This window comes from Trichechus manatus, unplaced genomic scaffold (genome assembly GCF_000243295.1).
Source record: "Trichechus manatus latirostris isolate Lorelei unplaced genomic scaffold, TriManLat1.0 scaffold00032, whole genome shotgun sequence".
NCBI lineage: Eukaryota > Metazoa > Chordata > Mammalia > Sirenia > Trichechidae > Trichechus > Trichechus manatus.
The window spans coordinates 8,914,592-8,929,775 of NW_004443968.1; the positions used below are offsets into that span (position 1 = coordinate 8,914,592).

The 15,184-nt window shown below is 48.3% G+C and overlaps 1 protein-coding gene across 2 annotated transcripts in view; it reads left to right on the forward strand.

Annotated features, from left to right (window-relative positions):
* The window catches only part of NR2F1 (nuclear receptor subfamily 2 group F member 1), a 9,322-nt gene extending 3,562 nt beyond the window's left edge, over positions 1 to 5,760 (forward strand). Inside the window, exon 3 of one of the 2 annotated variants that reach the window (XM_004375025.2) lies at positions 4,684 to 5,760. In XM_004375025.2, coding sequence (XP_004375082.1) covers positions 4,684 to 4,964 — 281 coding nt within the window. In that variant the 3' untranslated portion in view covers positions 4,965 to 5,760. The remainder of the gene's footprint in view (positions 1 to 4,683) is intronic. The other variant, XM_004375026.1, reaches the window with a different exon arrangement.
* Positions 5,761 to 15,184: the final 9,424 nt, after the last annotated feature.

Below are 15,184 nucleotides of genomic sequence, written 5' to 3' on the forward strand. Positions count from 1 at the left end.
GCGTGTCTGTGTGTGTGGGAGGCAGTGCTGTGGATCCGTCTGGCTGCGCGTGTGTGCGGTGTGTGTGTGCGGTGTGTGTGTGTGTGTGTGAGTGAGCCAGAGCTCGGCGTTTCTGGGGGAGGAGAGGGAAGCAAGAGAACGTGGGAATGTGGCTTTATCCGCTGTGTGGCACGCTCCCTGGATGAGTTTCCCGACAGACAGAGACACACACAGAGAGATGGAAAGAGAAGGATATGCACAAATGAATCATAAATAATCCCCCTTTATTGCTGCCTGATTTTCCCTTATCGGAAACCATTCATGTTTGCAATTGCTGGGGTTATTGAGGGTCGTAAAAAACGGATTCGATCTAAACAAGAAAGATAAAAAACAAAAGCAACACTGCAGGACCTGCAAGTATGGGAGGTTTCCCGACCTAGAGATAAACCTCGTGGCTATGAAAACACCCGAATATTGGAAATTTAACAAATTGCCTTAAAAATATCAAATTAAGTGTAGGCGGTGGTAACATGCATGTTAACAATTTCTCTTATGATAGATGGTTCAAATTAACTTCCAGGAAAGTGCATTAACGTTGCCTTTGAAGGGCTCTGGTCTGAGCCTCTGAGAACACTGCCGCCTTTTATTATTGTAACCTGCAAGGGGGAAACATATAAACACCCGGGACAGCAGGTAATGGGGGGAAATATAAACAAAGCCAGAAAGGCTGCTGGTGAGGAGCAGAGCTGCTCAGACTCCGTCTTGGGCCCTGCCCACTGTAAGTAGTGTTAGCTGCAGTTTTACCACCGTTATTGGCACTATTGTTTTTAATTCCTTCATTCAGTGAACAAATAAACCGTTCTAATAAATCTGTCCCAGAGCCAGGCCCTCCAAAGGCCAAATTAAAACCATTCTTGAGCAAAGATGGCAAAACTCCTTTCCCAAGGCCTTGTTGAACAGTAAGCAGTGGTATAATCTATCAATATTTCTTGGCTTTCATGCGTGAAGAAATCGTATTTACATTGTATTAAAATGACTCTTAAATTTGCACAATATTGTAATGTAGCAAATGTAGTATTAATATCGATCTGAGCAGCAGATAATTTATTTAGACAGGAGCATCTCATTTGTATGCAGGGTGGCCAGAGCCCTGGACTTGGACTGCCCCCCTTTTACTTTCAGTGCAAATGCAGGTCTGCTAGTGGGAGAGGGAGTTATTCTTTGCAAGAGGATAAAGTGCAAACCTTAAAACAAATGGAAGATTTATTGAATAGCCTCCTCGGTGTTTGAATGCATTTTATCTTAATAAGTCTTCTTGATGGAAACGTGTTTTTCAAAAGTGACAAAGAGCCTGGGAAGCAGCGACCAGACTGCTTTAGCTCTGGCAGGCTGGGGCCTGGCTCGCTCTCCACTACCCGACTCTTTAGCCAAATTCATCAGGAAGCAGGCCAGTGTCAGGAAAGCTGGGAGTTTTAAATCTTATCCAACGAGGAGTCTTGAAGCAGAAATGTGACTTGGAGCTGGACAGAGGTCTTCTCAAAAAAGGTCTCCCCTCCCTTTCCCTGGTCCCCACTGAGGTTCTTTGAACCCCCTTGACTTTTCTGATCTCATGCCTTTTCTCAGAGAGGCAAGGACTGTGCAGGGTGCAGAGAAGATTGTGGAATTATTAATGCTTTTCTTTCAACTTTCCATTCTGAAACACCCATGTGAAAAGTGTTCCTTTAAAAAAAGTTTTCCCAAAGTACTTGCCTGAACCAAGTCTTCAGGGTGCAAGGGGTGTCTAGAAGTGAACAATAACATTATTTTGTTGGAAAATTGCAAGCAGAATATCTGAAAATGGAAATAGAGCTGTCAGTAGTAATTCACCCCCCCTCCTCCCTACAACACATTTCCACTTTTGACTAAACTTGTTTTGATTGCTAGCCAGAAGGGAATTCATGGGAAGCTTCTCAAAGTCATCCAACTTTTAAGCAAACTTTGAATGATGGAAAAGACAGTTTTAGACATATTGTCCAATGTGGTTTGCTCTTGCTAAGTATTTGAAGCTGGCACAGGGGTCCCCTGTGGTGGTTTTCACATTTGGCCTCCGGATGGTATGTTTAATCCTTAATATTCTGGACTGCATCCAAGGATTAGGTCGTGACCTGAACTTACTTTTTAAAAAAAAATTCATTATTTCATACACCTAAATATTCCTTCAAATAAATGAGACTCTCCCTGAAAGGAGCCATCTAGTTAACATAAATACAATAAATCCATTTTCAGCGCAATAATAACTTTGACTTCTAGTTATGGCAGCTGATTACATCTATATTTCCTGAACACTAAACTCTTCTGAATGCACAACATGAAATACATTCTCCACACTACAAAGGCTAAGCCGGGAGGGCCTGAGCAGTAATGGTTATTTATTTACATAATTTCTTTTCTATACACTGTAGAAGAAATACTGAAGGTTCCCACATTGACACTACTGTATAATAAAAAGTGGGACACGGATTTTGCACATTCTGCCGTCTTTTTCTTATCTGGAGTATAACTCATGGAGTGCAAATATGTACTGCGGTACACCCCTTGCTCACCTAGCTCTGCCACCACAACCACCCAATACTGTCTTCCAAAGCTGGGGAAATCCTGTTGCAGTGAGAGAGTATGCCAGGCCAGAACAAGCTCCTAATGGAGGAAGGCCACAGGGCTGGCCGCCTGGTACCTGACAGCCTGGCCCAGCTATAGGCATTCCTCCTCCAAAGGAGGAAAGAAAATGGAAGTAGCCAGCACAGGGCCCAAGGATACCTTTTGTGGACTCCCCTCCCTTGGAGCGGCCTAGCTAGGAGGGGGGTAGTGAACTTGCACTCTGATAGCCCTAATCATAAATACCAGATACATATTCTACTGAGCTGAAGGGGATGCCATCTGGGTCTTATGGATCCTTTTCATATTTTATTCTCGGGACTGAAAGGGATCCTGTGGCACAATGGGAAGATCATGTAAAGCAAGAGATATGTAAATATGGGTCTGCATGGTGGCCATTCAGTAGGGCCAGGTTAGCAGCAGGGCCAAGGGCGGACCTGAGGGTCTTTTCTAAGCAGAGAAACCCCAAAGAGCTCCTATCTTGCTCCTGCTAGCCGTAAAACCACTGGCTTCCTAAAACAGGCCAGTGTGGATGCGCCCCAGTGGCTGGCTAGAGTAATTAGACATCTGAGAGGAACCCAGTCTGGATCCAGGGTCAAAGGGGACCTTCTCTCAGAAGTTCTTGAATTATCTCTAGTTTTATTTGTATTTTTGCTCAAGGCCATAGCCTTGTAGATGAAGGTGTTAGAATGCTTTGTAAATCCCAGTTCTTGAAATATAAAGAGGTAAAGCTCAGCAACTCAGCACACACAGGTTTCCCTTTGAATCATTTGTTGTGTCTTCTTAGGGTCACACTTACCCATTCAGAATTATACAGTGTCCTTTTGGGAGCATTACCTTCATGAATTTCTCCCCAGACCTATATATTAGCAAACTCCGCCTTTGATCTCCAGTCAACCTGCTGACTGGCTAAGGGCTCCTCTGTGATCCTCCTGTTTTTTAAATATTTATTATTAATATAAGAAACAACAGGGGCATTTGAACTAGGAGAGGAAGCCTTCATTCTATCCCTCTGATTCCACCCTCCCCTTCATTTGCCTGCCTCTAGTTAGTTGATATAATATGTTGTCTTGAAGTACTTTTAGAAGACCATGAAGGGCCTTGGTTCATGTGAGATAAATACAGTTTCGAGATGTCATCCTTATGTGGAGGTGCCTTTTTCTCCCTGGCTCCTGCCAGAAGAAGGCTCTCATATCCCCCCACCTACCTCCCCCGCCCCCAGCTCTGAAGCAGCAGCAGCAGCTGCCTCTTGCCCAGCTTTGTGTCTGATCGTTGAAGATGTTTCCTTTCCGCAGCCTGGAGTAACTGAGCCATATTCCTCCTGATCATTATACAGCTTACAGAGATGTGACCAATTTTCAATTACTTGATCTGAGGCACAGATAGAAGTGTACACCCTCACTGAGGATTTGCCGCAGAGTCCTTGCTTGCATAGATAGTGGATCTCAAATCCTATCTTGCTAAAACATGGGCTTGATCTGATTCCAGGCACTGCCAGCCCAGGATTCCTTATCCCCTCCCATGTGTTTTTTCACTCTACAATCTAAGTTCTCCTCGAGGTTTGCCGTTGGAGTCCTTTGGGCTTGAGAGGGGACTCCAAGAAGCCTTGAGTCACCTCTAGGCTGCACGTTTCTTTAGGGCTCCTGAACACCTGGAAATGAGGGGAAAGGGGGTAAAAGTCCTCCCTTTAATGAGCACAGCCAGAAGGATGCTCCCCTGCAGGGTGAGGACAGGTTGCTCTGCACAGCAAACATGGCTCCAGCATTGTACATTATTTAATCCAAAGGTGAAAGAGGAAAAACAAAGGGACTAGAGAGGTTGCTGTGTTTACGTGCATGTGCTTCTCTCTCCAGCTCCCCTAGGCTTGGTGAGGGTTTGATATATTTTTATTTGTATTGGGACTGGGGGAAAGGAATGGTGAAGAAGGGATTGGGGAGGGATACAAGGAAAGATTTTTTCTTTTATTTCCTTTTTTTTTTTTTGTTTTTGGTGGCTTGTTGTTTGGCCTCTCCTGGTCGCTGACCTAACTGTGTGCCCCCTCCTTCATCTCTCGCTCCGTGGCTGCTCGGGCAGACGCCTGTGGCCTGTCGGATGCCGCCCACATCGAAAGCCTGCAGGAGAAGTCGCAGTGCGCCCTGGAGGAGTATGTGAGGAGCCAGTACCCCAACCAGCCGAGCCGCTTCGGCAAACTGCTGCTGCGACTGCCCTCGCTGCGCACCGTGTCCTCCTCCGTCATCGAGCAGCTCTTCTTCGTCCGTTTGGTAGGTAAAACCCCCATCGAAACTCTCATCCGCGATATGTTACTGTCTGGGAGCAGCTTCAACTGGCCTTACATGTCCATCCAGTGCTCCTAGACCTCGGGCGCTTCCCACCTGCCCCCGCCTCCCTAGAGACTCAGACGACCAGCCCTGGCCAAAGACTCCAAAGCCGGGCCAAAGACTCCAAAGCCGCGGGGACGCCCGGTCGGCTGACACGGGTGCGGAGGGCTGGGCAGGCCGGGCGGGGGCGGGGGCAGGAGGAGGTCTGGGACAGGAGCAGCCCACCCTGCAGAAATTCAACCCGAGCAGCAAACCAGGAGAAAAAACAGACTCGTTTAGGATCAGATCTGTGAGCACGTTGGAAAGGGAAAAAAAGGATCTTGTGTCTGGTGAGAAAAAGAAAAAAAAATTTGGAAGAGAGGACCGTGAAAATTTTAATAAAACAGAAGGAGACTAATGGACCTTCCAGGATTTATTGTGGACGGATGTGGATATATTCTGTACAGAAAACCACACACGGAAATGGACTGAATCCTATGTAGAAACACACACACCCACTCACCCCGAACATTGTTATTCATTTTGTAAAATATTAGTCTTTATTTTCATTTTTTGTAAAATTTAAACATCGTATGCGCATAAAGGAAAAAAGGAAACAAGAATTAGGGGAAAATAACATTTTCCGAATAATTATAAAAAATTGTCCTGTGTCTATGTATCTATATCTGTTTTGTATTTTTTTCTGGTTCCAAACCAGATTTCCTGTGATTCTATACTAATAATTTTTGATATAACCCTTTGCTTCTTATAATGAGTGCGATATCTGTTGTCGAGGCTGTTCTTCAAGAATTAAAATTGAAGTGAAAATTTAAACAAAAATAAAAGAATTTAGCAAAAACCACGTGTCTGGTTGCTTGACAGATGTCATCAGTGCAAAAGAACCCCTCAATTGATTTCCACCTTAATTACCATTAGAAATGATTTTTTTTTTGGGGGGGGAGGGCTGAGATAAGGTCCATAGCCAAGTTGTCTGGGATTCATTTCCTCAAGTAAAGCCACTTGCCTTGGTTTTGTAAATGCAGAGGGCTAGGCTCTGCGTGGGCCAGGTTCAGCGGAGAGGCCAGGGAGCCGGGACATCAGACATCAGCCCATGGGACCTTGTGGGCTGTAGGCGCCCCGCGAGCAGCTGGGCCTGGGGCTGGGGCGGGCCGTGTCGTGCTCCAGGCCGAGTCTCCGCGCATCTATCTCAGGGGGCACTGCCTTCTTTAGTGACTAGGCTGCAGCACCAAGGCTGGCGACTGGCTGCAGGTGGGAACTTGCCATGGGGAGAGCAGAAGGGTCTCTCCGGCCTCTGCGTTGTGTACCCTTGGATATCTGCAGCTGGAGGGTCCAGCTTCCTAGCTCAGGGAGAGAGTTGGGCCCTCAGCGCTGCGAGCTGAAGAGCTGGCTATGGTTTGCCCTTCCTTTCAGGCTCTGTGATAGTGGTTCCCTGGAGGGCTCTTGAGCTCTGGTGGGTGGCTGGAAGTCCCCCCACACACACACACACCCGGAGCACTCAGGGGTGCAGACCCTGAACCTGGGAGTCGAGGAGCTGGCTTGGAGCCAGTTCTTCCCAGAAGTGGGATTTGGGCCCTAGTGGCCCTTTAAAGGCAGAAGCCTACCCCTGAGGCCGCTTGTTGGGTGCGCGTGGCGGGCAGCTCTCTGTAACAGCTTTTGGAGCATGAATGTTTTATAGGATTCGAGCCGGAGCTTCAAGAATACATACTGCCAAGGGAACTCTTTCTTAATGTATTAATAAAGCCAGATCTTATAAAATAACACCTCACCTCTGCCCCTCCCCAACCCCAGACAGGCCTGGATGAGGCAAGAGCTTCACTTTTAGAAGTCACTAGAATGTTTTGCTTTCAATTTGCTGTCTAGAAATCTCCAGGTTTTTTTATTCTTTAAAAAAAATGCGTTAACAAGCTCTTACACTCCAACCCGCTTGAGGTTTTTTAACATTCTGAGTTCAGCACAGCATGGGCAGTACCGTGCTCTGGATGGAGAAGCCCCTGCTGGTCCACTATTTATACTCGGGTTCGCCAGAGGCTGGGCTGGGCGGCTGGTCGGAGAGGGTGTAGGGTGCGCAGCCCCTCGGGCCGCCGGCCCCTCCGGCCCTCCAGCCTGTCCCACCCACTCCGCCCCGGGTCACAGCCTCTGCACCAGGCCCAGTGGCAACATCTTTGGGCCTAGGCTGACTTCCCTGCAAGTTGGGCAGCGGAGGTGGGAGGGGGGTGGGAGAGCTCATATTTATCCCCAGACCATCTCTCAGGAAGTCACAGAGAGCCTTCCCGCGGAGTGTGGGGATTGGGGTGGGATGGGCTGCAGCCCTGTACGCAGCGGGGGAGGGGCAGCCGAGCTACTTCGAAGCCCTCACCGATCTTTCCTGCCTTTCTTGAAATGAGATGTAAATATATTCATTACAGTGTGATCCCCCTCATGAAAACAGATAAACATTTTCGTAGGTCGGAAGTGTATTTTTCAATTACTTTCAATATGGAGGCCGAAGAACAGGGCGCCCATTGTAGAGACTCGCCCGGGAGCCGAGGCCCAAGACTTGTGAGGCGCTTGATCCTGAGCCAGTAGGTGGCAGGGGCAACTTGACTCTTGCCAGACGGTCCCAGACCGTCGCTCACGGCCTGAGGAATCTTGGAGACCTTTCTGAAACTAGGCCCAAGTCCGGAGCGGGGCCGCACAGTTTAGGAAAAAGAGCAGGCCTTCCTATGGCCTCATAGGCTCCCCGGCAGGCTCGGTCTAGGAGACAGTAGGCCTTAGGGCTGAGGGACAGGGGAAGTAAGGGGTGCTCAGCTCCTATGCTGGGCGGGCACGTCTGGGGGGTCCGGGCAGTGGGCTTTTCCTCTGTGGTGTCTCCTCGGTGGCTGGAGAGGTTCCTGACTGCGTTACACACAGACATATAGCCGTCTTTCCCCAGCCAGAGGTCTCTGTAGGTCTCATTTAGAGAGACAGAGAGCTAGAGCCTTCCAGGGACCGCGGGCTCAGGTGGCATCCCCGCCAGCCGGATAAGCTGAGTGCTTCCGGAGGCTGCAGGCGCTCCTGGCACGCGCCGTCGGGATCCGTGGATCCGCTAGCGCCAAGAGAAGGTTTAGGAAGCGAGACTGCTGCATCTAAGTAGTGGTTTGTGCCTTCCAACAACCGGGAAGCGTCCTCTCTGCTGTGGCCATCTAAAGGCTCCCCCGCCTTGGCTGACCAGTGGCCATATTCGAGGTGGGGAGCGCGGTGGAGGGGGGGGGGGTGGAGGGAGGATGAGGGCTGAGCAAGGTGGAGGGGCCGGCTCAGTAGTGCCCAGTTGCCCAGGCTGGGAATCAGAGAGTTTCTCTGCCTTCCCAGACTCTGAAAGACGCCTGGGCCCAGGGCCTGGGCAGGTGACGAGGTGGAGCAGGTGGGAGCCGGTTGTGCCTGGGTGGTGGCCCGGAGGCCCCTGCGCTAGGAGCCCGCCTTTGTACCGGGCGCCAGGGGGAGCCGGGGAACCTGGGTGCGAGGCCGCAGACAGGTGCAGGCCAGACGGTCGCTTAGGGCGCTTAGCCTCGCCTTGCCTGCCCTGGTTGTCCTTGCTCTAATGAGTCCAGAGGGAAGGGCTGGGCTAACTGGGCGGGCTAGTACCGACCGGGGCCCTAGGGCCAGAGGGTATACATTTTAACAGTTGTAGAGCGGCCCACACACGGTGACTTCCCTCTCGAAATTACCTGTGACACATGAAAGTCGTACATTCCCTTTTCTAACCCAAACACTTGCTGGGCGACTGAGAGCTTTAGGGACTTTGAAGTCGGTTAAATTACTTTAGCCAGAAGCTTTGCTAAAAGCATCTGAAAAACCATCTCCAGAGGGACGTTGGCTCCTCCGGGAATTACTTGGGACGAGGCTGCGCCTTATCCGCCAAGGGAGCAGGGAGGTCGGAGGACTAGCTTTGGTACAGGAGGGAAGGAAAATATGACCTTTGCCCCTCGCGTGCACATCCCAACCTGGGACTAGGCCCGGGGAATGGGGATATCGGTCCCTCCAGGCCACCAAGACAACCCAGGACTTCCGGGACTCTGCCCCTCCGGTTGGTCCAGGCTTGCCGCCTCTGGCAGCGACATCCCAGAGCCAAAGAGTCTTGGTGTGCTCCTGGAGGCCCCACCGCCGAGCTTTGCGCTCAGTGATTATGGGGCTCTGGAGCCCCTCGATCTCAGACCACCTGAACTTTTCCGCTTGGAACGTGCAAGGTTAACTTTAAAAAATCCTCCTTCTCCTCTTCCTCCACTTGTAGGTACTCTTTATACCTCCCACAGATGGCAGATTCGCCTACTGAAAGCTCCACGATTCCTCAGAACAAACCACCTGAATGTCTCTGCAAATGGGAGATCGTGAGGAGCGTGGGGAGGGAGTGAAGGGGGACACAAGTGGGAACTAATAAAACTCTTGTTAAAGGGCCTGCTCAGGATCCATGGCGTCACTGGGCCTTTTACGTGGGAAGCCAAAGAGTTGTATTCCTAAATGAGTTAAAGACCCATTTACCTCTGTCGTGTTCTATTCATCAAGCCACAAGTTGAGAGTTCCTAACATGAAACTTATTTGTTTGCTTACACAACCAGCTGGACGCAATTTCACGTCTGAGATATCTGTCTGAAAGCGCCTCTCATTTATTATCTCTCCTTGTCAGCGAATCCATTTTCCAGCTCTCCCTCCCCCTTTAGAGTTTATTTATTTATGGTGGGACTTCTCTGCCTGGGAGGACCTGGGGATGGAATGCTCCCCAGGGAGCGGCTGCCCCCTGCGCACGGGACCGGCTGCCTCCTGGGCGCGTGGACCAGGGGACAGCAGAGGCGCGCCCACGGGCCACGGCTGACCCCGGCTGGCGGGCGAGCCAGGGTGTGGAGCGGGCGGCGGGTGGGCCTGGCGGGACACTGCAGAGCTGCCTTTCTTCCTGGATGTCCCGGTTAGCGCTCCCTGTGTAAGCGGTAACCACCTGTGCAAGGGGCGGGGGTGGAGGGGGAAGGAGAGACCCGTTAGGCGAGTCCAGGGGCCTCTCTCCGAGATGGGGACCCGAGATACGGATTTGAGAGATGCTTTCACAAAACTTCACCTAGTCCCGTGGGGCCAATTTCTTCACCGGGGGCCGGAGCGCGGAGTGAGTAACCAAGATGTAAATAGTTGTGGGATGGGTTGGGGGAGGGGGGCAGAGCATTTATTGTGTGTGCGGAGGGGAGAAGGCTGCACGTGGTTTCAATTTTGACGCACAAAGAAATAACATGCAATGCAGAAAATAGGTTTATGAATGTAATTGAGAGGAAAAAAAAACAATTAACACGGTGTAAGGTTGCACACTCGGTTTTCCGCCCCTCGCCTTCCCCTCTACCCCAATTTTGAGAAATCCGGATCATGTGAATAGAGTGGGTCTAGGCAGTTGGATCCGGCTGACAGGGAACCCCTGATGGTGATCTCAGTGATGGCTGGATAATGGTGTCTATCCATCTCCTTGTCTGCTAAGGCCTCCTCCAACCGAGCTGAAAGCAAGCGATCAAATCCCAAAGTCCAGCGTATAAAATACCCCCAGTTGTAAAGAAGGAGCAGGGGTGTGTGGAGGGAAGGGAGACGGGGAAGAGAGAGAGATAGCGAGGGATTTCTTTAAGAAAGACCAGGCTGGTCTCCGCAAGCTATCTATTGTGTTGATTTAGGAAGACATTTGCTGTATATAACGTTTAAGGCTGATAATATCATTGCTCAGCCAGATAAATAAAGCGTTGGCCCAAGGGTGGGGTCAGCGATCGATCTCCGGACTCAGAGGAAAAAGGAAAGAGACGGGGGTCGTGCACGAAGCTCTGTCTGTGTGCTTGTCAGTCGGCTCGCGAGAGAGCCGGAGTGTGTGTGAGCGTCAGGGTGTGCGAGAAAGAGAACCAAGTCTTCAGCTGGCCAAGAGGCTCATTAGCATTCCTAACCCATGGACCTGCGCTGACAACTAACAGAGATATCCCGCTCGCTACCAGGCCTCCTCTCCTTTTGTCTTCAGATCTGGAGGAGAAAAACATTTCTCGGTGGAAGCTGGAGCCTGAACTTCCATGTGGTTGTTGTAGATTCAGGGTATTAAAAAAAAAAAGATGTACCAGGATCTTGCCTGATTTTTCACTCTGCTTTTAAAAACTTCCCTCTTAGAGAGGGAACTTTTTTGCTTTCTCTCTCCCAAAGCTAAGATGCTTGTTGCAACTCCAAGCTTAAACGAAAGAGAAAATCCTCTGAAAATATTTTGCTATTTTTCCTTGTTGACTCACAGAGGTGGACGTTTATATGTTTGGCTTATATACATATGTAAAGCTGGTACTTTTAGTTAAAGATTTCCAGAACATAGCAACTAAGGGTTGTTGGAGTTTTTTGTTTCTCTCCTTTTTTCTGCTTGGTTTTGCTTTTGTTATGAGACACACTTCATTTTATTTTCTGAAATAAATGTCCTGATTATTACTTTACTGCTTTCCTTTTTTAATAAAAAAAAATACATCTCTCAAAACTAAATTGGACATAATTTTGCATTAACTATCAGAAATATGCAATTTAGAGGTTACCACTATTTTAAGAAACATTTGAAAATTATAATTGTTCATGCAATTTTAATCACATTACACCTATTTGGGGGGAAAGTGTCTTTTAACCATATCTCACAGGGATAAATATGTATCCACTTTGCTCTCCTAGATCTTGCTCCTTGAACTCCATCAAACTAGGCAGATAGTTCTACATCCAAGTCTACAAATTATCCCATGTTGACAGATGTTTGTCACTTAGTAACTTCTTTCCAAGTTTTCCCCCCTCCCCTAAGCATTCATTCCAGCTTGCTTTGTTGTTTTAAAATATGCATGTCTCTCACTGGAATGCCAGTCACGAGTGCAAACTTTGTGTCCAACCTCCCACATGAAATGATCCTTTTAGAGGGAACTCGATATGTCTCAATCTGCACTTCAGTCAAAGCCTCTGCGTACAGGCCACTCACTCACTGGTCCTGGCTCCAAAATAACTCAGCAGAAACCAGTTTCCAACTAAAAATCCCCTCGAATGTCTCTCAGGGAAGAAATATAGCTCCTATAATTAAAGGAGGCAGCGGCCAGAGGGGGAATGCAGCCGGCAGCCAAAAAAAAGTAAGAGTTTTATTTATTTGCCGATTGAACTTGGGTTGTCATGACCAGCAGGTTTATTCACACTGCAAGTGCTGGAGGTCTGTACTGTGTGTGCGCAGGAGGAGGAAGTGGGGAGAAAAGGAAGGAGAAGGGGAGGATGACATGAAATAGGAAGAGTAAAAAGACACCAGGCCAACTTTGGGAGAGAGAAAACGATCTCTGTGGGACAATGTAGGGACATTTGCTAACGCTGAATTTGAGTAAACGCTTGTAGCTGAGAAATCTGGAGGGGGTGTCAGAGGAGATGAGGGGGGTGATTACAGTAAACTTTTAAATGTAGGGTATCCTCAGGAAAAGGAGGGTTGTAACTATTTTCCCCCAGAAAAGTAATGTGACAGCAGGAAAATTATTAGCTGTGCTGTGTGTGGCGGTTTGGGCATGTGGGGGGCGGAATTGTGGAGGGAGGATCGGAGGGAAGGGAAGAAGTTCCAGGACTCAAAGCAGAAGTGTCACAGAGCTAGGAACCCCTCCACCCTCCTTGGTGAAAGTTGCCTAGGAGGCGGGGATGTGAAATCTTCTCTAGAAGACATCGTCTTTGCACTTTATTTTAATTAGTCTCATCTATTTGAGCTGATTCTGGCATTAGAACCACTCATAGGATAATTCAGCTCACAGGATGAAGAACACCTTCCAACGTCTGCGACCCTCCCCCGTTGGGGTGGGTTATAAGCTTCAAAACAGAAGGAGTATTCCGGCTGGGCAGCTCATTTCTATTAAAGAGGCAAAACTTTAGCACTGATGAAAAACAGATGAATTTTTTCTCTCTCTCTGAAATACTCTCTTTTACTGATGTGAAGTGACGTCAGCAATGCCTGCCCTATCCCCTTTGGAGAAAAGGGAGAGAGGAGGAGGGGATGGAAGAAGGGAGCTGGGAGAAAAGCTACAGAAAAAGAGGAAGAGTGAACTGAGAAAAGAGGGAATGGGGAGGGAATGAAAATGAATATCCTACTTATTTTTGGCCAAAATTCCACAAAGAGTGGGCAAAACAATGCTTTAGAGACCGGTGATTGATAGGACACCTTTCTCTACTCTCACTCGATCTACATATTCTAACATATGGAAAGCTCACAGACCCCGTGCACTTATAGAAGCCGATAATGCATTAGCTCTCAGCAATATTTACAGCACCACTTTTAATACACACCAGATGGTTCGCGACTGTGCCGCCTCAGCCAGCTCGCTCCTCGATTTTACTCGGCGGCACTTTGTTGCAATTACGCTCCATGCTGAGACCAATTTTATTGGTGACCTATTTTTCATATTTGCAGCATTTTATGTTAAAAACCTCCTCTCTGGCCTTTTTGCAAAGGGCAGCGCTCGGAAAGGGAGAGCTTAGGAGAACGGCGGTACTGTGGGGCCATCTAGGTGGATATTAATATTTATCATGATGTTACATACCTCGGATTTAAGTGAGTAAATCGGATAGACATAAGTACTCCGGTCATTATGTTTGTTCACTCACCTCCTGTTTGTCAGACCCCCATGGACTGTCTACACGGCGCGCTAGCCTCAGAGTCAATACATCGGACCATAAATATTGTATTCCATTAATTATCACGCCACTGCCTTATCCGGGGCGCCGGCGTCCTCGAGCGACACAGGGCAAATAAGGACGCTCCATGAGCACGTTTCTAGGCTGGGAAACCCACTGAAATTTCCGTGGTGCCTGGTAATTCCTAGAGCCTGAGCGCTTGGCTCGATGAGGGCTGGGCCTGGGGCTGGCTTGCTGGGAGGGGGTGCGGCGAAAGAAGGTCCGACGCCGCCAGGAGCGCTCAGTACCTGTTATCGTGCTACGCAGAAGGCCACAGGGAGAATCGCATTTGGCACGCCGGGAAAGGCTTTCCACTTTATCTCCCGCCATGTAAATATCCCTGAGAGCCCGACTGAGGGACTTTGTTTTGCACCGAGCAATGTAAATATCCTATTTGCTACATCGTAGGTGTGCTCTTCCTACTCAAACTCCTTTCTCCCGTTTATAGTAACTCTTTATGCGCCCCTCCCCTGGTTAAAAAAAAAAAAAAAACACACACAGATGTTTACTTTATTGATATAACCTATACCATGGTTATGCTGAGAATAATATACCTCAACTGTCATTTAGCAAATAATAGAGGCGTTCTGGATGCTTTCCAATGTTACACATGTACTTGGTCATAAAATGATACGTGAAAAAATTAACATCTGCTTTCCTAAAATAAAGTGTGCCAAGTAGCTTTTTATGAATGCTTTCCTCATTTTAAAAAGAAATATGGAGAGATAAACTGGCACCCAGATGTACAGTGTATTTATAACGGTTTTAGGATTTAAAGGTAGCTATTCATTCATTGCACAAGCCATTTCAAAACTGACTTTTTAAAAGCTACTTAACCCCAGACATCTTCGAATCCTGAAGAGTCTCCCAAATTTTATTATTTAAAGAGGAATTTACTGTAATTTAATTGTATATCAAGGCAGAACCATGTACAAGCCGGGGCACTGCAACCTCTGCTCAACAGAAATTCCAACTCGCCTTTTATTTACCTAATTTCTCAGCAAGGTTCCCAGGCCCTTAAGAAGGCAGAGCTGAAAGTTCAGTTGGGCTCTTTTTTGTTGTTGTTTAATTCCACTATTAGGAAATGAGGCCTACCTTTGAATTATTTCATTAGGATTTGGCCTTTTGGGGGAAGGGGTGGGAACCATAATCATTAGTGGCTTTTTATTATTTCTACAATAAATGGCTAGATTCTTTGTTGAATAAGCTGCTTGAATGTTTTGCAGATGTTCCACTTAGACCAAATCTGACCCCCTATTTCCTCCCAAATAAGTCGCTTAAACTCTTCCACCGGTGCGTTTACTCGAGAGCATCATCCCCTCACTCCGGCAAGTTTATAAGTGTAGGACATATTCTTATGAAATTTCCACCTAACTGTGCGCGCGCGCGCGCACACACACACACACACACACTTATACACTCCCACCCACTGAGCCTCTGAGCGTGGCAGAGGGTAAGAGAAGAGAAAAAAAAGACGAGGAACTGATGAGGCGGAATGGAAAGGAGGAGGAAAGTCAGCCCAGTGGTTACACCCCTGTGCGGAGGCGCGCCCTCCGCTGGGCCCCTCGCGCCGCTTTGTGCCT